Source organism: Corvus brachyrhynchos, unplaced genomic scaffold, assembly GCF_000691975.1.
Source record: "Corvus brachyrhynchos isolate BGI_N302 unplaced genomic scaffold, ASM69197v1 scaffold258, whole genome shotgun sequence".
Taxonomy (NCBI): Eukaryota; Metazoa; Chordata; class Aves; order Passeriformes; family Corvidae; genus Corvus; species Corvus brachyrhynchos.
In genome coordinates, this window is record NW_008240122.1 from 4,275,885 (window position 1) to 4,297,241 (window position 21,357).

Sequence of the window (21,357 nt, forward strand, 5' to 3'; positions counted from 1 at the left end):
CCTAACAATAGTTTGCTCAGTTCTATTAGACAGGTAAAAGAAAATGTGTCAGAACAGTGTCATGCTGGGAAAATTCAGTGACATCCTGGTTTATGCTATTACAAGAATAAAGATAAAACTGTGATGATAACACAGATCTAAATTGCACTTTGTTAGATAAATGTACAAATATCTAGAATGTAAACATGTAAAATGTTTGCACAGAACGATCATTTACCTACTGTAGCCTGAACTGGATAGGGTCAGAAATTAAATCTATACAACCAATATAGTTCATTTCTTCTGTAAGCACAGAGGATTAGAAACACGCTGATATTTCCAAACAGATAAAAGATATTCTAACAAAACACTGGGGAGGGAATTGCTAAAAAAAATCAGTATAATGAAAATACAGATTTATTCCAAGCTTACCTGAATTCCCGACAGAGAAGAGGATATATAAGGCGTTTATATGCATCCTCTACAGAACTCCGTAGTATCCTCATAAACTCTGGTTTTAAAAATTGTTTTGGTCTCCATCTGCAAAAGATGGGAACAAGAAAAATAAAAGAAATATTTTAAGAACTTATGCAAATACCTAGATAAAAAAGGAATTTTCAAAGAAGGCTTCTACATTGTTAAATCCTATAAACCACAGAATTACTATAATAGGCAACTAAATCACGAGTCTACTATTAATGGAATGAGAAGTTGCTCATAGTTCTATTACCACACAAGGGACAGGCACATATTTCCTTTTCTTAGGTATTAGAACACAATCATGGTTTATGTTTTAAAGAAAACAAAAAAACTTCTTCATTTTGAGAAGTCAAAGCTTATTACAACTGAACAAAGAACTTGGTTCCATATCACCTTTGGGGTTGCTTTGTTTGCTATTGCTCAGTACATTAGAAAAATGACAAAACACCCTCTCTGACTGTCACTGCAGAATTACTGATGAAAGGCAACTATGCCCAGATGGAGATTAAGGAGCAAAACTAATGCCAATAAATGAAACCCAATTGAAATTTCATTTGGAATGCCTTGAGTATCTCTATTCAGCTTCTAAATGAAATCTTACTAATTTAACAGCACTTCTTAAACCACAAAAGCCAAAAAACTTGCAAATTATTTTTTTCTTTTACCTGTTATTAATATATTTGAAGTGTAACTAATAATAAAGGAAAAGGGAAAATTAAATAAACAATAATAAACACAAGATTGCTTCCCAACTTTTTCTAAGACAAACTCTTTGAAACCTTGAACTCTTTTCTAGGGAGAACACACAGTAGTCATAACTACAAAGACAAGTACTTCAAATTTTGCTGTAAAATACACCTCACTGTCAAAGCTTCATAGGTATTTAATCAATTGATCTTTTTGTTGTGGGCAAAGTTCCATAAAGAAGGGGGGTGGGGGGATTGTGGGTTGGTGTGGGGGTGTGTCCTTGAGAAAGCAGAACTGACTGACTGAGATTGTCCAACCTACGAGAAGAGATTGAGGAGAAGCAACCAGATATGTTATACTCAAACAGAAGTAAATACTATTAACATTTTCTGTTAAAGTCCACCTGGTTCTTATTACTTTTAAAAAATATTTATAACATTCAGAGTTTTCTTCACTTACTGTATTATTTAACATACCTGGATCCCAAATTGTAATGGGAGATACTCAGATATATTAAAAAACAAGCATGCAAGTTTTGGAAGTTTTTTGTTTGGTTGGCTTGGGTTTTTTAAATGAAACACGGTAGAATTATGGTAATTTCATAAAGTGTGCAGGTGCAGGCAAAAACAGAACTGAATTCTACTTTTGACCTTGTTTACTTGCAGCCAGTCATAAATGCTGAGAATTCTAAATTGCTCCTACCCAGACAGCTTTTCAGTTGTCTAAGGGGATCTGCAATTTCCTGAAACAGCTTTTCTAAGTGTCAGTGCATATAATAGTTGAGAAATGTGTGATCGAGTCAATCCTGCATTGAGCAGATGGACACAGGAGCAGAATTAAGCTCACCATTTAGTTTTACAACATTCAGGGTTGTAATTCAGTGCTTAGCCTAAACATGACCTCATCACTTTGCTAACAGCTTTTGCAAATAGTTCTATTATACTTATTTGTAACTAGAGACTCTTTCCATACCTATATAAAACTGGCAAGGGCTTTAAACCCTCTTATTGCCATCACATTCTGTAAACACGAAGTTTTTACAGGTGGCAAGTATGACTACAATCCCCCAGAAAATATCCTCAGCACAAATAAGAATGAGTTTGGAAACCTGGCAGCTGTTTCCCCCTCTCTTCCGTCCATTAAAGCCAATTAACAAACCTTTCCTCTGTAAATAGGTTATCACAGCAGATATTTTTATTAGCTGCCTATAGATAAGTTACAATTTAGGCAACATTCTGTTAGAAATTGTTACAAATGAGAAAGCATTCAAACAGCAAGGTCAATCATAGCAAATACTGCAGTTTAATAATTTCAATACTTCATGAGAGAAGAGAAAAATCCACTTTGCTGCAAAAAGCAAAGCAAAATCGTGTGTATATTTTTAAAGACCATCACAGCCCAGTTAAGCCTCCCTCTAAGAATGGATTTTTCTTGATTATTTAGTCAAGATCTAACTTTTGAAGACAAATTTTTAAAAAGCTCCATACACATAATATCATCTTACTCTGATCACCAGCTCTCCACGTGCTAGTGCTCACAACAGGGACCACAACAAACAAAAATGGCTTAAGACTACTGAGACAGCAGAGGGTGAAACTACACATCAACAGAATTAACAGAACCCTTGTTAAGAACCACCAGTACTGATTAATAACTGTCCCAGGAATAGCCCAGCTAGGCTTTCAGACCTGAAGGACAAACAGCAGAGCTTTGTGTTCCTCCAAGACTTTATATAAAACATGTACCAAGTTAGTAACCACAGACAAAGCAAGCCCTTAAGGCCTGTACCATGGACTTTACAGAGGAGCTGAGAATTCTGACTGGAAACTGAAAAAAACATTATCAAACATCAAACTTCATTTTCAAGGCTGCAATCCCACTTTGGAACAAACTCTCACCCCACCCCAAAGAACAACTCCCTGTTGCTTTTACACTCAAAGACAGCTAAGCAGCCCCTCTCTGGCTCTCTCATTGATCCCTTCTCTGAGTTCAATTTCACAACCAAGTCTTCGGGACCAGTAGAGTTCTAGTGTTAATGGAAGTAGGTTCACTGTCAGAGATGCCATTTTCTGGGGAAAAATACAATCCATAGGGCCAGGCATAAGGATATTCCTGAGTTTTCTACACAAACCCCAACTGCGAGGAAACAGATGCTTATACAAGCTAATAAACATTCTGAACTTGCAAAAAAATTAACAATATTCTTAGCCTGCATCTACATGGAGGTCAATGCAATAAAGAACTCTAGTCTTCCAAACTCACTTCCTATTTCAGGGGCATTTAATGCCAAAAAATTTGTCTCAGAACACAGAAAGTTCAGAATATTTGCCACTAATGCAATACGCAGCAGGTGATACTGTTTTGTGGCTAAAATACTGGCCAAACTCTGTAGCAAGCTGGCATTTCTGGTTCTGCAACTGATAGTGTGATCTCTAGCAAATTAGTTTTAATACCTTTGCAAAGTTTTGAAACCATTGACTCAGATAAAAGTTATAAACCTTCTGCTCTAACCAGCAAATCAATGCAATGAAAATAATGCAAATTCTACCCTTGGACAATCATTTCAAAGCTTGCAGGGAAGAATACACACTCACTGTTTGTCAGTTTGGTAACACAGTTGTCAATCTAATGAGGAAGATCAGAATCTGTCGTAGGTTAGCAAGCATAGTCCCGGAAGGGATGTCCTTGCTAAGGGGTGCTTACAGCTCCTCTGGGAACTGATAGAACCTATCAGCTGGCCAGTTTGAATATGGACAATTCTCTGAGCCACTTAAAGTTGTGACCACCTCTGTGATCCACATTTAAGAATAGGCAAACCCCCCCCAAGCTCTCTCTCGTTTCCAGCACTGGGACAGGTGGCTGCGGGCCCCGTGTGGGGGCCAGCGGGCCCGGCCAGGCCCTGCTTGGGCCAGGCTGGGTTATTGCTGTGAAGAGCTGAAAACCTGAGGGAAGAGAGAGAGGAGATGCTTAAAGCTGAAATTCTGTTGTGAAGCTATGATATATCAGAGTATCCTGTTGTAATTTCATGAAGATATGGGGGGTGGAGTGTTCAACTCGTGAGCAAAAGCACCTGCGCTGAGATAGGCAGATGCTGACGCAGCTGTAATTTCATGAGAAGTTTGGACAGGGAGAGATGAACCAGATGAGGACTTTTGCTCCAAATGGGAAAGGAGAAAACCTCAGTCCGTAGAGATGAACCAGATGAGGACTTTTGCTCCAAATGGGAAAGGAGAAAACCTCAGTCCGTAGAGATGCTCCCAGAGATAGTCCTAAAGATGAAGATGATGAAGACCCTTTGCTCCCAGGGAAGGAGAAGGGCCTCTGTTTTTGTTTCTGAATGGCTCAACCTTAAAATTGTACCCCAAAAAACTTCAAGAGTGGACCCTCGAAAGCAGTTGCGGGAAAAGCTGCAAGTCGGGGGAAAGGACTCACACGCAGGCAGAGAGACTCCTCTTCCTAAATGGACTGAACAATATTTGGAAGTGGGCAGCTGTCTCGTTGTGATAATGTTTTCATAGCATGAGCAAGAAGAGACTTCTCTTTCTAAATGGACTGAACAAGCTTCTTATGGAAGTGGTAAACAGACTGAACACCTCAAGGGTTGTCTTTTTACATTGTCAGTGGGAGAAGGGAGGAAGGTGGGGGGAGGAGGAGAGTTCTGAATGTGGTATAATTTTTTTTTTCTTCTTTTAGGTCTGTTAATAAACTTCTTTATATTCCTTCAAGTTTGGTGCCTGTTTTGCATTTCTCCTAATTCTTATCTCACAGCAGATAAACAGTAATGAGTATTTTGGACCAAACCACTACAGATGCTAATGCACAAAGATGTACTAAAACCATTCCTTCAGAAGTTTTCTAATGGTGGAAAAGTGTCCTTAAATAGTAAAAAGCCATAAGCATATATAGCCTCATGAGTGCTAAGTATTAATAAGTATTCATTTCCAAGGTCAATACTCTTCTTATCCCAGGATGACTCACAAAAGGGTAATCAACCAAAAATATCTCAATTTACATCCCACTTTTATTTGTGCAGCAGTGACAAGCTGTTCAATTATCTTTGGTCCACAGTGCTTCCAAATTCTGTCATAGATGCAGTAAAAGCAAGACTGACAGCTGTGTTCTGCCTACAGAATATACTTCTTGAGGGGAGGACAGAAATTCTTTTACAGGTACTAAAACTAGAAAGAAACAGGTTTGTTTATGAATCCTGATACCTTCCTGGAGGGGGGGGGGAAAAAGTTACTTAGCATAATATGATTTAAGAGTAATAGTATCTGACCAAAAAATATTTTAATACTTTCAGAGCCCTATTCTTCCCTTTCACAGGGAAACAGCCCTATTAAATTTCTACAGTGAAAAGGAACATTTTTACCACATCCATTTCTTGGACTTACTGTGAAAAAGAAATACATGCTAAAGCAGTATCACAGTATTCAATTTTATACATTAAAAGGTGGATTTCTTCCTATTTTTTTCCATCCTTTTGGTTATTCATTTTGAGGATGCAAAGGAAGGAGTTTCTAAGACACCATCAGAACAATGTCCAATATCTTAAACTACTGAGAAGAGAAAGTAGTTTTTTGTACATGCAAGGAAGATGCACAGTTTGGATCACAATATTCTCCAACAGAGGACATCAAGGTACAGTTTCCAAGAAAAAAACTGACAGAGATATTGCACAAAACCCCATACACTTAACCTAAACTTTTGCAAAAGACCTTCAAAATTATGCAACACTAAACATCTCACTACAGGCTTAAAAAATCCAGACAATTTATATGAACAAATCAGTAAGAAATAAAAGAATCTGGTTTTCACAGTCCAGTTTTCTAACTTTGCAAGAGATGGCTCACACAATATGTGAGAGTTATGCACTGAAGGCAGTTATGTTTAGGTTTGTCTGTTAAATCCATTAAGTTCTTTTCAAACATGTAATTCCTTACATTTGTGAAACTTGAAGTTATGTACTTCACAGATCTAAAATCCAGGACAGTCCTATTTAATCATTGCAATCAGGCATATGAAGCTATTTTCTGAAGTTTGAAGTATATCCTAGTGGATTCTACAAAGTCCTTTCAGTAAAGGCTACTGGATGTGATGCATATTACAATTTGAAAATATATTCACATTTCAGCAGCCTTTGCATATGTTTAAAAAAAAATTCAAGTGCTTGAAGAATGGTGCTAGAACTTGCAAATACAGCCTAAGGCAAGATCTTTTCAGCATAATGGTACAGCAGTTGGAAATACAGAATAAGAATTATCCACTTGCTAATTTCATCTAATCTAATAAATATTTGTTTAATTTGTCCTCTTAATGTAACGAGACATATGAGGTACACTTCAGTATGCAGCTGTCTATAGAAAAAAGAGACTTCTGTAAGAATATGTATCCATGCAGACCTTTCATTGACACACCACCAACAGAATTCATTCTTCACCCCGTCAGGAATGTTGACCTTCACTGTCAGGATCTTCAGATTTTCCCCTCGGTTAATGGCCAGAATCTGAGTGCAAACATAAATGGCAGAGACAGATGACACACAAAATATCCAAAAGATAAACTTATCAACATTTGTGTACACGCTTGCTTGACATTCTGTAGCAAATCAGGATGGTGGTACAGTAAATCAGTTCACAAAGTACTAGCATGTACAGATAACATCCACAATTTAAACACACATTAAATCATGCTATGGCATAACAAATAATATATTTTTCCTGGAGTCTGCAATCTCAGGATCCAGTTCAATGTTAAACACACTTAAAATGCAAGACAGCATGAATTTAGGTGGTGGAATAATCTTGTTTAATAACCCAAATTAAAACTCAAGAAATTAATTGAAAAGTGATTCCAATCAGAACTGGACATCAGAAAGGGAAAAAGTTATTCCCGCACTTCAGATTCCATTTTTCTCCCCAAGATAAATCCAAATTTAAAATTAATTATGAATCAGAACTTCTGACACAAAGGTGCTCAGCTTAATTTGAAAGAGAATGAATTTAGTTATTCATGCCTAGTTCACAAACAGCAGAAAAGGATGAAAACACTCTCGTTACAGTAACACTCCAGCCTTAAGCCACATGCACGTATTTCTGACAGTCTTGTGTACATAACTACACAGTCATGATCTAAAGCTAAATTTGGTTGAGTATGTGCTACCTGCATACCGAGTTCAATTTTAAATGGGAGACTGTGACTCTACTTTTAAAACCTGGATCACAATACAAGTGGTGGATCCTGGAGGATTCTGGTGGATATCTCCTAGTCTAATCTCACTATGGAGACACTGAATGTTCACCTTAATAGTAAGAAAACTCTGACCAGTGGGTTTTAGAAATAGAGTAATAGTCAGAAGCAGCTACAAATAAAAGCCACATCTTTAGATTTCATCTTTTCTTCCAAAGTATTTTAAAGTAGAAAAATAAAAAAAAAAGAAACCTGCTGGAAGCTGACATTCCTGTATGACTACACATGTTGCTGTATGTAGCAGGCCCTGAGCACTGTCACAACAGAGCATTCTGTGTCAATCATGAACTTTAATTCAATCACTAGCTAACTCAGACATGTCACATATGTTAAATACAATGGTTTAAAATGACTCCAGGACATAGTACCAATTTATATTCCTCAGCCTTACTGCTCCTGTGACATACCAGGCCTGACATATCATTGAACAACAAAGCTAATAATAAAGATTGCATGTGAAATATTATAGCATCTGGTACCTTGACTGCCAAAGCAAATGTTTTCACGTACAAATTAGAAAGACACATTTTAACAAATCAAATGCTTTCACGTTTATTCTGATTTTATTTTTTAAAAAGAGAGAAAGTTAAATGTCAAGTTAAAATGAAATCAAAGGGATGCTCACAACATAGAATACATCTGATAGAATTATCATGTCATCATTCAGCATGCTGTCAGCAGGGTCAATATTTGCATCACATTTTGTTTCCTGGCACTCTATCTGCAGAATGTGTCAGTCACCTGCACTTAAACCAGCTGTTAATGAGGTCACTAATATTATTTATATTTTTTTATTCTCAAATAATCAGCCTATCCTGTTTTAAGTGATGCATTCAGAGAAGAATTATCTAATAAATGCTCAATTCAGAACGGAATTACTCAATTTCTCCCTCCAATACAATAAAGCTCTTTTTGTTTACCTTGGTTTTTAAAGTAACAGGTTAAAATCTGGCTATTCTAGTCACAAAGCAGTCTTCACTTCTGGAAAAAGACTGTTTTTATCTGAGACTGGAACAGATCCAGGGCAAGGGTTGTTAGAAACAACATACATTTTTCAGAGAAAGCAAGAACAACAATATGATCCAGTCACAAGATTCATCAAACCTTATTCTGTTTATCATAAAAATACAACATGCTTCATTTTGAACAGCTCCCTTATATGTTGCATATTGATTTAAACTCACAGAATAAGTTCTGTATACTTTGCCAAGGACTTTAATTTCCAATTCCTTTTTAAGTATGAGATTGAAAATAGAGCACTTGACTCAAATGTTACACTTTATTCATGAATTCTTTTCCTCCCACTATTTCAGTCATCTCCAAATAAAGGAAAGCAACCCCAAGGCATACACAAACACTGAACTGTTTACAATCAGTCAAAAATTCAAATAAACTCTTGAAAGATCTTTTTCCTTAGTTATGACAGTGTTGGTATTGCTTCTCAGCCATGGCCTAAGAGAGTCCAGTCAGGTTCTCCTTGCTGCCAAAGGAAGAAGCTGTGACTGAACCTCCAGCTAGCAAAATGTTCCAGCTGGAAACACCCACAGGGTATTTGGCCATGTCAAAATCTGGAGTCAGCTTTTAAAGCTGACTAAAACAACAAAGTTTTTTTCTCATTACAGTTTTAGTATTTTAACTTTATCAAACAACCTGACTCCACACCAGTCCTGATTACTTCAGGGCTCAAACAAGACAAAATGACATGTCTCAGGGGACAAAATGACAGTGGCACAGGAAGTAACTCCGACCTGCAGCAGAACCAAGCTGCAGTATAGCTTACTGCACAGCACTTTAACTCACTGCAACACACACTCGCAGCTGCCAGGGCTTTGGTCATAAAGGCACAGCTTACTCTCCAACAAGTAATATGACAAGCTACTGTGCACCCCCTGTACACACATCTAAGCCAGAGCAGAGCTAGGGTTGTACCCAGGTCTTTAAGATCACTTGCACTTCCATACTCAGGTGATGACAAGTTTCAGTGCAGTGTTTTATGGAATGCTGTATTTGCAACTCTGAAAAGAGGCGATTTAAAGCTGACTTTTGCATCTACCTAAAGGCATTCAGAATGCTTGTCTGTACACAGACACGACAGCAGTAGAGAAGGTCTTCAAGGGAGCAAGTCTTACAACTGTTCTTCAAACACGCCTGTTTAACCTGCAGTCCTGGGGGATTACCAAATTATATCAATCCCTCTGAGTTTCAGGCTTTCCTACGTCTCTTTCAGGTATAAGCTCCTTTTAACAATCTTGAGCCAAAACAGAGAATTTCTTCTCTTGAAGACATCTTGAACTCTCTTCTTAAAGAACGTATTTTTACATGCACAAAGGAACTATCTCTTCACAGTCTTAGGTGAAGGCAAAAATAAAGACTTTTAGGTATTGAAAAGGATGGTCATAACCCAAGAAAATAAAAGACATTAAAAAGTGGCAGTTTGTATCAGTAAGGGAATACGGTCAAGTAATAAAAAAATGAAGATGATGAGAAAGACTTTCAGAAGTACAATACCAGGGTTTAACTTTAATGAAGAAATGGCAGATAAAGAGAAAAATTCTCTCCTTATTTCACTATCAAAATACGAAAGAGAGAGAGAAACTGAAAAATGAACAAAGGACCCAAGAACCAAAAACAGATACGAAAAGTTACAGGATAACGAACTCTGCAAATTTTACATGTCAGAAACTATCATAAAATGCATTTTTTGCTCAACTAGTACAGAGAGCCCTGTCACACCTTGAGCCTTGAAACCTCAGTGAAGCACAAGCAACTCAGACTTCTACAATTCACATTACAGAGATACTGCATTAGAATAGTCAGTAGCGGAAATATACAGATGAAAGACAGCATGTAAGTGTGCAAAACCATCCCGATTACAGGACTGCCAGCTACAAAATCAGTGCTTATTACTTCTCTGAAGAGCCAGAATGGGTAAAGAAAGAGGTATTCAGGTTAGCAGCAGACACAGGGAAGAATAAAACGAAACAGATCAAGTTAATCTTAACATCAAACAGACAAACTACGGGCACATCCTGGATAAGAAGCAGTGCAGCCACACAGTCAAAAGTGCTGACCAGGTCTGGGAAATACAGTTTTTAACCCTTGCTGTAGTTAAGCAACAGTTTTCCTTAAGTAAAAAAAAGGATGCCTTGGGCAAGAAGTAAATCATACCATCATCCCAGGAAACACTTACGCAAACATGTATTGAGTAAACATCACAGTATTCACCACTGTGAGCGCAGGTAAAACGAAATACTCTTTGACAGCTCAAGTATTCCTTCAACAATAAAGGACACAAAAGAATCCATTTATCAGAACATGATGAACCCACCAATCTTTGGCCATGGCACCACAGTAGCCAACAGATTGCCCTATCAACTTTTCCAGACTCTCTAGAAGCAACTTTTCACCAAATAATTACAAATAGAAGTACAGTAAATGTTCATACTTATTACAAAGAGAACCACAGATACCTCTTCAAATATCTATACAAGATCTGCCTATTGAAATCACCAGTAGCTATTTAGTCTTTCACCTAACACCTTTCATATTAGAAGGGGAAAAACAGCTTAAAAATGAGCCCATCCATGTTATGAAATTTTTTTGTAATAAATGAACCCTTTATTAATTCAAAACACACCAGTTTAAAAGAGAAAGCACAGAAAAAACGAGAGCATATCAGAGCCTTCTAAAGGAAAAGGACATTTCTAGTTTGAAGCATCTAAGAGAGTCTGTTTTCTGTGATATTATGGTTTGTTTTGGGTTTGGGATTTTTGCGGGTTTTTATCTGAACTTTTTTTAAGCTACGTGATTGTGACCAAAGCAAGAGACAATTCACTTGGTGGTTAGTTATGAATGAATGCAGAGGTCTTGACAGTTGCATTAAATGCATCACACTTCAGCCTGTGAGCTTCAGTAATAGGGGTAGCCTAGCTATCAAGTCATCAGCCTCTCATCAGCTAGTAAGTTTGCTTCAGCCCTCCTTTCTTTATCTAATTATATAATCTAAGCTTGGGGCTTAGGATAACCAAAGATGCTTTACAGAAGGGAATAATGATGACTTGCAAAACAAACCCATTTTTGGGGTACTGAATAGCAGTCCTTTGCTCTGTTTCTTAAAACAGAGATCAAGAGCATTTCAAGAATTTGAAAATCTCTATTACCTCTGATAACTGTAAAGAAAAAGAAAGTATCTTTAGAATCAGTTTTAAGCAACAAAATTCAAAAACAAAGCAACATTCACTACAGTTAAAATTCTAAGAAAAAAATATTAAAATTTGAAGTTGTACCTGATGATGCTGAATATTCTTTATATTACAAGAAAACTCATGGTACAGTTGGAATTTATCAATATCTTTTTCATTTCCATTTTTAGACGACACTTTTGCCAATGTTGACTGGATGGAAATGTACCTTTGCTGACATCTGAATAGAAGAAAATCAGATATTTATAAGGTATTTTAGCATGAAACTTGTAACAACTCATTATTACTGTACAGCTCAAATAAAAATGAAGTTTGGAGTCTGCTCAATTACAAGTGATGTTATATCTAATCACCTGCAGAACCAGATGACATAACTTAATGAAGAGGCGACATGATATGTACTGACTGTAACATACCAAGAGAAGACAATGAAGCAGAAAAAGCTGATCACAGCCCTCCTCCTCAAGGGAATGGAAACTCAAAAGCCACCACCTGCACTTCAATTAGTTCAGTTATGGATTCAACTTCACACTACAAATTTTGGGAAGTTGCAAAGAAAGTACAGTAGCTATCCATTTCATAGAAATGCTACATCCTCTTGAATCTACCCAGCCTCAAAATTAATTTCTTGCTTTTTGCATTTAACACCCAGAAAAGTTTTCATTATTTTTAGGAGTATCAGGGATCCCAAACAGATAGCTTTCTGAATGTTCCTCATGACTATCATACATACAACAGACTTGAGATCAACAGGATTCATCTGTAAAGCACTGAGTATTCAACTAAGAAACTTCCAGTAGTCAAAACAATGAAAGTTATAGTCAGGTAGTGACAGCACATCCCTTACAGAACAACCTCTTCATTGAAATTATCACATTGCTGATTCAAAGCAACACTGCATGCTCCTAAGGTGGTGCATGCTCTTTGATAACTCTCTTCTCTGTCCCAGATGGCACACAGCAGACAAAAAATGACAAGTAACTATTACCATGTCACACCAAATCCCCAGTCTTAACAACACTGAGGTCAGGTAATGTAAGAAAACTTAAATTCAGCTAACACAATCAAAGAATCAGTAAGTCCTGCTTTAAAAACAGTCATATTTGTTTGCCTTATTGGCTACCAACGCCAAAATCAACCATCACAGTGTACTAGTTACACTGACTAGTGTCAAGTCAGCTATTGGAGCAAGAGCTTAAGCAGATTCACTTCTGAAAAGTTATAGCTTGAAGAAAGTGCACAGAGGGAAAACTCCCTTAAGGATCACTAACTGCAGGGGAGATCAGCAATATATAGGGCAGAGGAGCACAGAGAGTTTTTCATTCTTTGGGTGTTACAGCATCATGCCATGCACACAGCAGATCTCTCCTGCACTGACAGCCAGACAGGCAAAAGGGCTTACGAATGTACACAGGAATGGACCTAAATCCACCTCACAGGAACACCATTTTCATATCATTAAGAAAAAGTCCTGTATCTGCCACTAGGAGACTGTGTTTTACCATGCTAGCAAGAAAGTTCAGAAAGGAAGAATGAAACTTACAACTTCCTGATAAAATCCAGTGTATCTTTATCTTTAGCGAAGATGTCTGCTAAAATATGCTGCACTCCAGCCTCTACTTCCTGGATATTTGCAAGCCCTTAGAAGAAAAATAAGTATAGAATATGCAGTCACTACAATATACAGTTAATAATTACAGAAAAAACTAATTAAAAAGTTACTTTACACAACTGCACAAGCACTAAGAACATATATGCAAACGAAACTGATTAAAGATATCTGACTGACTTGAAAAGGTTTCAAAGAATGCTAATTCATTAAAAGTTTTTTATCAACTAAATCTTCCTTTCCAAAACATCTGAAATTATTATATTTTTAATGAGCCTAAAGTGATCAATGTGGTATTGTAAGCCAAAATTATATTAAAATCAGAGAAAAATAATTTTTTTGACTTTGATGCTAACAGATCTTGACATTTGTGATGTAAATAGTACAATAGCAAAACTGGATATCTAAACATAATTTTTGAGGTTTTAATAAAATGAGTAACTGCAGCAAAAGTCTACATATTTTGCTACTGATATGGAAACTTCCTAAATTCTTTGCAGGTAATCCTTTCTTTTGTCCGTGGAATAGTTTCATATTTCCACTGTATTATAGCAGTGCACAACAACACTTTTGAGGTCAGGGTACCTTCAACCTTTCCCATGGAACAGTGAAGTTGTAAAACGTCTTCAAAGACATGAATTTATAAATGTCTTCATATCTCTGAAGAGATAACAGAATCGTTCAGTTAATTTTCAACATGCAGAACCAATTCTTTACTTCAAATGGCCAGAAGAGGAAGCACATAACTCTCCTTAGCACAGGGATTGAACTAGACCAGAAGCAGAGATAATGAAATAAAACAGACTTCTTGTATTTTACTTCAATATATCTAACCCTGCTCCTAGCAAGAGTCAGTAATGAATGCTTCAGAGCCAACAGCAAGAATCCTGGAGTTGGCAGATGCAACATTAACTGTCTCTTGCAACCCATTACTGTTCACTCTGTTGCCTTGTGGACAGTTTTATTTACATCATTTTAACAGGTTCCACACCTCTAGCTCTTCATTATATTGAACCCAGAACCCTGCTTCTGATTAGGCTATAAAGTTACATACTATAAAAAAATTTATCTTGTCCCTTTTTAAGACAAGGAAGCTAAACTTACCTGCCAGAAAGAAAAAAAAAGTGAGACTAAGAATACATTACTAAATGTCTAAACTTATCAAAAGTTGTAAAATTTGGATCCTTACATCTACAAGTTAATGTTTCTTACAGTGAAAGTAATGTCAGAACACAAAGGCAAGGGAATTTGAAGACATGCATCATATTGAATACAAACTGAGACACCCAAATAGATCATTTGAATGAGACAGCATAGGCCCAAACCAGTCAGAATTAGAGAAATAACCAGAAAGTTTCCGTTCAACAAGCACCACTCAGGCACTTTACTGTGTCCACCAGCACATGCTTGTGTAACTAGAGAAATTTTTGACTATGCATACAACTAAAAGGAAGAACAAAGTTTTCTGGTTAGCCTGCTTCTTTCATATGTCTGGCCTTGAAACATGAACTGCTGTTTTTATTTCAGTTTATTTTTAGGATAAGTTGAAAAACACTGAGAATTCAAAAGAACCAAATATTAAGATCCGATGAAAAGTTTTCTGCACTGCAAATGGCTCATTCCTTAAAAAAAAAAAAAAAATCACTCTGATCTCAAGCTGTATATAAGCCATCAAACTGGCTCCCAAAGTGATAAAAGTGACCCAGTTTATAGATGTATATAAGTTCTGATGTCTTTTAAAGGCAGACCATTATATAAACCAAAGCAGCCTAATTTTTTAGCACAGAATTGAAAATAATTTTTCAAAAACTAATGTTTATGCTGCAACAAATAGCACTTCCTTCTGAATATACTCTAAATAATTTATCTGAACTTTCACAGTGAAGATTTCTTTTGGCTCTTTAGACTGCACCAGAATAGTCAGATATATGGCTGTAATACACTGCTGTATGAAGTAATGACATATGCTGAAATGCAGCAATTTAATAACCAGAATACCTGGTAACTGATTTTAATTGCAAAATTAGCAGAATTTTATAAGCAATATTTAAATAAAATACACTGAAGTGGGAAAAGTAAGAGTCAGCCTTACTCAGGAGGTCCAGTACCTTTACAATGAAATTCAAAAAGTATGTGTTGGGGCAGGGAAGAATGGAAGTACATCTCTATTTTAACATCATACAGAAGGCTGCAGCAATCTTCACATTTTATTGTCAGAGATTGCCCCCTACAGATCCAGCCATAACTGCATCCACAAAGACACACAATTCTGCAGTCTATGACAACCATGTTGTTAAAAATTCTTGCTCAAATTTCAGAGATTACACCTTCTCCAACCCCTACTGTCATTCAGACACAAAAACTCTCCAGCTCACTCCCAATCCCCTAGGCCAGTCTTTATTAAGATATGCTTTGCTGGGTGACATTTCCTTCAATACAGTGTATGAGCATAGGCCTCTTGTACAGTCAGCACTGAATCTTCAGGAAACAATTCAAGTAGAACCATGGTGATGTCTCAGGTGTGTGGTGTGGTTCCCTCTCTCTTACCAGTAAATACACATCAACTATAAGGTCTCCAGACTTATGTCTTTTCTATGCCGTAATTATTACTATTTACAATACAAAGGGACAGGAAAGGTTGGAGAGTCATTAAATGTGTTAAATGTAAGCTCTTACCACATGCTGCTAAAAGCACTGTTGAATTTAAAGTAGTTGCCTAACTTCCAGCAACATCAGAACAATTAAAGTAATTCCCCTTCTAAAATATTTTCAGACATTTAGAACATTACAGCTTATAGAAGAAGGGCTCTTACCTTTGGTATTGGGTCTAATGTAAGAAAAGAGATTGAGTTCCATAGGATTCTGCAGGAGGGAGAGAGCAGCAGGTTCTAATCCCAACTGCTTGGCCCTCTGGGCTTTGGTGCCTTTACTCCCAGTTTTATAAGGTGCAGACTTATAACAAAAAACCAAACAAAACAAAAACAGTTATTAAAAAGCAGGGAAGTATTTCAATCATGCTATGCACTTGACATTATGCACTATTTAGTTATGCAAGATTACATTTAAACTTGATCTGAAAAAGACTAGAGTACTAACCACATGGTCTAATTCTTCCAAAGTTCTGCAATTTAGCAATCCTTTTAAAAGGCAACTGGATAACTTGCCTTCTTTCTTCAACTTCTGTATCATCGTATGTGTCTTCTTTGCAACAGTACTAAAATGCAAGAGATTAATGTTAACAGTCACATTTCACAGTGAATTAAAGTCTATTGATTGTGACCTTGTCTATTACACTGCTGAAACTCTGAAACCCCAGAAGATTGTATCTCATGTTAATCTTCAACAAACCAAGTTGATAATCCAAAAGTTTCTAACCATTTTTCTCTCTCCCCAATTAATTCAAAACTGTGTCAAAATATCTTGTGGTAGCTTTAAGAAAAATCATCAGCTAACACTGATAGTCATTACTGCTGCATACACTTCTGTAAGATTACTGGCCTGGAAGTCAAATAAAAAGGCCCTAGAATAAATCCACCCTGATAAGCCCTTACAGCTGCAATTCATACCAAGATAGTTCTGCAACATCAAGTACAGGCTACCAGATTTAAACTCCTAGGTCTTCAGTAAGATACTCTCTCAGGCCACCTTCCCGCCTTGAAAAGAATCTCTTGGTAGGGGTTAGCAGGGAGTACAAGGAGGACGACACCAAGTTGACAGAACAGCTGACAACTCTGTTCCCTTGCCATCTCAAGAACCATTGGGCCACTCAAAAGCAGATGGAATGAAAGCAGTCTCATCCATGGCCACAACAACCTTTGCTGATCATTTCTTTCCTGCAGTGATCTGGGATAGTTTAGCCTCATCTCCTGGTACACTCCGACCTCAAGAAGGGCTCTTCACTGGAAGCTTCCCTGATCCAAGCAGGGAGCTAAGATTCTCAGCAATTCTTCTTCATTCTTTTGATGGAAGTGGAGCTTCCATCTCATCATGCTACAGATTTCCAGCAACTATAAACTACTCTTTTAGTACAAGATTTTTCTGTGCAGTTTTAAGAAACTGCAAGGAAATTAAGATGTTAGTTTCTCTTTGGCAATTAATAATTCTAGATTTCTTGTTACTTAGAGAGAAAAAAACCCAACAAAACCCCAACCTACCAAAAACCCCAACAAAACCCCAGACAGGTATCAAGCATAATTACCTCATTTTAAACTTTTTTCTTTATTAGTTCCTTTACAGCTGCAGTGTGCACAAAGAGGTAAAACAAGGGATACAGAAGCAGCAGCCAGTTGTTACTCACCTCCCACCCAGAGCCCTCCTTGTGTTGTTGACTCACTCACCGTAGCTCTTCCAATGTTTGCTGCACTTCTCGCAAGGCGTCGGCCTCCAGGTTATTGATGAGCTCTTTTCGGTAGCGAGCAATAAAAGGAATCGTGTTTTCTTCTTGAAAGAGCCGAATTAAGTTTGCACATACCCATGGTTCAACATTTGTTATTTCTGACAAGGCCTGTCAAAGGAGAGAAAAAACCCAAACACCATTTGAGAGATGGTAGATTGCCTTAAACAGCCTCTCATTTGACATTCAAAAGCACTCCCAGAACATTACACTGGCCAGCAGAGACTACTGTCCTCCCTAAGACAGGATGCCAGGCTTCTCGTGCATCCAGCCACTGCACCCAGTATTTCATCAAGACATGCAGCAGCCAATGTTTCCAGAAACTTGTAACCTCAGTAAAAAATGGGAAAAAAAAAAAAAAAAAGACAAGGAAGAAAAAAATTCAAACCAAAAGTATAAAACAAAACAGAAAGACCATAAACTGTACACATCAACTCAGAAAAACTTGGAACTTTTTTTTTTAAGCCAACACTGACATACCTCATGGTTAAGCGAAACAAATAAAACCCACAAAGCCAGAGCTGATCCAAATCCCACCCAACCAATAATAGGAAACTAGTGATACTACTGACAGTTTTAAGACAAACCAAGCCTCGCAAGGTTAAACATGATTTTGTACAAATTGAGCTTTCTGAAGTTATAGTGTATCAATATGGAATCACTGACACACTATACAAGCAGCTTATCTTAGTAACATTTATAACCATCACTACTTGTTTGCACTTCGCTATACTACTTACCATAGACAGCTGATACAAAAGCCTTGCAGAAGTTTCATTGTGAAGCCTAAGAATACAACAACACCTGCGCAATCATATTCACTTATTTTAGACCACATACAAGGATCAAATTTTCCATATGTATTTCCAGGAATATGTGAGAAAACTCACAAAATTTTACAGCTTTCTTTACCAGACAGTACTAAGGATGACGAACACAATGTGTCCTATCTATTCCCATTCTATTCATATTAAAATCTTCCACTATCACATCCAGGCTTCCATCACAAGAGCTATGCCAAAACTGCCTCCACCTGAATGGCTTCAAAGTTAAAATCCTACAAAAACAAAGATGATATCTCCCTTGTGATGATATCCAAAGATGATATCTTCCTCTTCCTTGGGAGGAATGCAAATCTCCTTCCTGATAGATCCATAAATTGATGAACATTCTCAAATGAGTCTCTACAACTAAATGATCAACACTGACTAGATATTAAGTTGTAAAACTGCACACGGACATCCCAAATCTTTCAGCACCCCTTCCTGTAGGAGTTTCAGTTGTGTACATCCACAAAAACCCCCACGTGCTGATACAGGAGAACCACGCAGACTGTTACAGGTAAGCTTTGTACTAAGGACACCCAAAGTCACAGATATTAGAATGATGTACTAGTCTGAAGTTTTAACAGTTACCATCTATATTATATACACATCTTATGACAACCTAAGCAGATGTTAAATGACTACTTAACTTCTGAGGACTGAAATTGTATGTTAAGATTCTAAGCGCTAATTATGTAGGAAATAGTTTCATTGGTACCCCAGAAAAGGAAAAGATCTCATACCTGTACAATATCCCAGTTCATTTCAAATTCTTCTTTTATTTTGTTGCCTCCCAGATTTTTAACTGGCTTTCCTTCAGGACATGCATTCAACTTAATCTTTTTAGAGGGTGGTTCATCAAATGCAAACGCCTCCTCGCATTTCTCTTGTTTCACTACAGGAAAACTTGTTGAGGGTTTTTCATCACTCACTAAACTGTTTTGGTTTTTTCCTTGGAATGAATTTATTTCCCTTTTTTTAGGCACTTCTGGCTTTTGATTTAAACATTTTGGTTTAGTGCCTGCATCTTCTTCCTTAGGTTTTAGAAGCTGCATTTTATTATCTTCTACAGGTGCAATAGGCAAGGATACATCCTGCCAAAAAGACATTGAAACCATATTAAGCACTGACTGTTACAAAGTGGTTCAGCATTTCATTTAAACTCTAAATTAAAGACTTACTACCAGACATCATTTTCCCAAGTAATGTCTCTAGCAGCGAAATGCCAAGCCAGAAATCAAGTAACCTGAAATGTATCTTGCATGGAATAAACAATACAAACACATATAATAATAAAACTGCAATCCTTACTGGGTTGAACAGCTATGCAAGGAAATGTAAGCACAGGCTGCCTTTTTTTTGTGGTACCCAAACAGTGAAAACGTAGAAGACATCAAAGGTGCAATATCAAAACCAGAGATATTACAGAAAGAACAGAGGCATTTATTTATTTACATTGTTGGAAGAGATCTCCAGGGAAAACCACATCCCATTATCATTGGCCAAAATTTTCAAGGAGGATCTTTATATCATGGATAACTTAATGCATAACAAAGCCCCATTTATCCAACATACTGAATATTCACAGGAACAGTGGAATTGTATGAGCTGATCAGACTCAGGCAACCAACTAAACCAGAGTTGGAAAAACCGTTTATGTTGCTTCCCAAGAGCAGTAATTAAATGTCTCTTGCTTATAGATACTCACCATTTCCTCTTTTATTGCTACCTTCTTCACCATTTTCCTGGCTACAGTTGACTGTGGAGCAGCAGCTTTTTTAGTTTTTGCCTCAGTTTTCTTTGGCAAACGAGGTCTCCTGGCAATTTTGCTTTTTGGCTCCCATTCCTCCTCTTCCTCCTCTGATTCAGAGGTCCTGAAAAACAAATGAATCAATAATATTCCTTATGAGAAGAATAAAAAAAATACATAAGCAAGCTAGTCTGAGTGTTTTTTGGTGTGAAAGAAAGTGAACAGGAAAAATTAACAGAAAGGTAGAGAGACTCAACAAATACAGGTCTTTCACACTGCTGCAGGACTAACGGCTTAAACAATTTCCCAACTTTTATGAAGCTAGTTCCTGGGATGTGTACACATCTGATTCTGTTTGGACAACTGGCAATTCACTTTCACCCCATCTTTACTGGGAGCAGGCAGAAGTATAAGTAATTTGTGTTTCATAATTGAAGGTTTGTGCATGAAAGCTTTTTAATCAACTTCTCAGAAACTGAGTGTTGTTCTTATGCAATTGCTCATGCTTAGCATAAACCTTTAAAAAATCCTAAGGAAAAAAATGATCTTACGAATTAAGAAATGAAGGTAGCTCTTCTGATGTAGGGGCTTTGGCTACAGATTTCCCTCTCCTTGGCAGAGATGACATCTGAAACAGAGGCAAGAAGAGAGAAACATAACATTTGGTTGAAGCTGTATTCTCTTTAGCTCACTGTCAAATGTGCCCTCATAATGTCTTCAGCAATCACAAAAGTTTCTTCTAGAGCAAGTTTAGTTTTCTCAGGATCCAAGAATTTAGGCCACAGCAGCACACATTCAAAAATCTTTTCAACTGAGCAAACAAACCAGCACTATAACCTCTCAAACTACTTTTCTCTTCACATGAAGGTAATTAGTTGGCTTGCACATAAAGCTGTTCTAGCAAAAAGGGTACTGGTTCTCAGATGTTTTACTTGGTATCATACATAGCATGCCAGTCTTTCCTCCAGCCATTTAAAAAGCATAGCAAATCAAATTAAAATCTACTAAAGTGAGCTCACATATGGTTTTGATGGGACAGGACTAGACAATTTTCCATTTTCAGCTAGAATTTTCCTTTACAAACTATCTGTTGCTTGTATGCACAATAAGAAACCATTCTTTTGAATGAGCTGCTCATTAGCATATAGAAAGCGCATAAAACAATTACCAAATAAAAAAAGGAA

General features: G+C 37.1%; 1 protein-coding gene across 2 annotated transcripts in view; it reads right to left on the reverse strand.

Annotated features, from left to right (window-relative positions):
* SRBD1 (S1 RNA binding domain 1) overlaps nt 1–21,357 on the reverse strand; it is a 125,430-nt gene that overhangs the window by 99,369 nt on the left and 4,704 nt on the right. For both annotated transcript variants that reach the window (XM_017744883.1, XM_008641712.2), the window contains 10 exons: nt 20,725–20,801; nt 20,132–20,297; nt 19,167–19,517; nt 17,544–17,710; nt 16,303–16,420; nt 16,020–16,158; nt 13,141–13,237; nt 11,682–11,817; nt 6,549–6,652; nt 412–519 (listed from right to left, as the gene is read on the reverse strand). In XM_017744883.1, the coding sequence (XP_017600372.1) occupies nt 412–519; nt 6,549–6,652; nt 11,682–11,817; nt 13,141–13,237; nt 16,020–16,158; nt 16,303–16,420; nt 17,544–17,710; nt 19,167–19,517; nt 20,132–20,297; nt 20,725–20,801 (1,463 nt within the window). The remainder of the gene's footprint in view (nt 1–411; nt 520–6,548; nt 6,653–11,681; nt 11,818–13,140; nt 13,238–16,019; nt 16,159–16,302; nt 16,421–17,543; nt 17,711–19,166; nt 19,518–20,131; nt 20,298–20,724; nt 20,802–21,357) is intronic.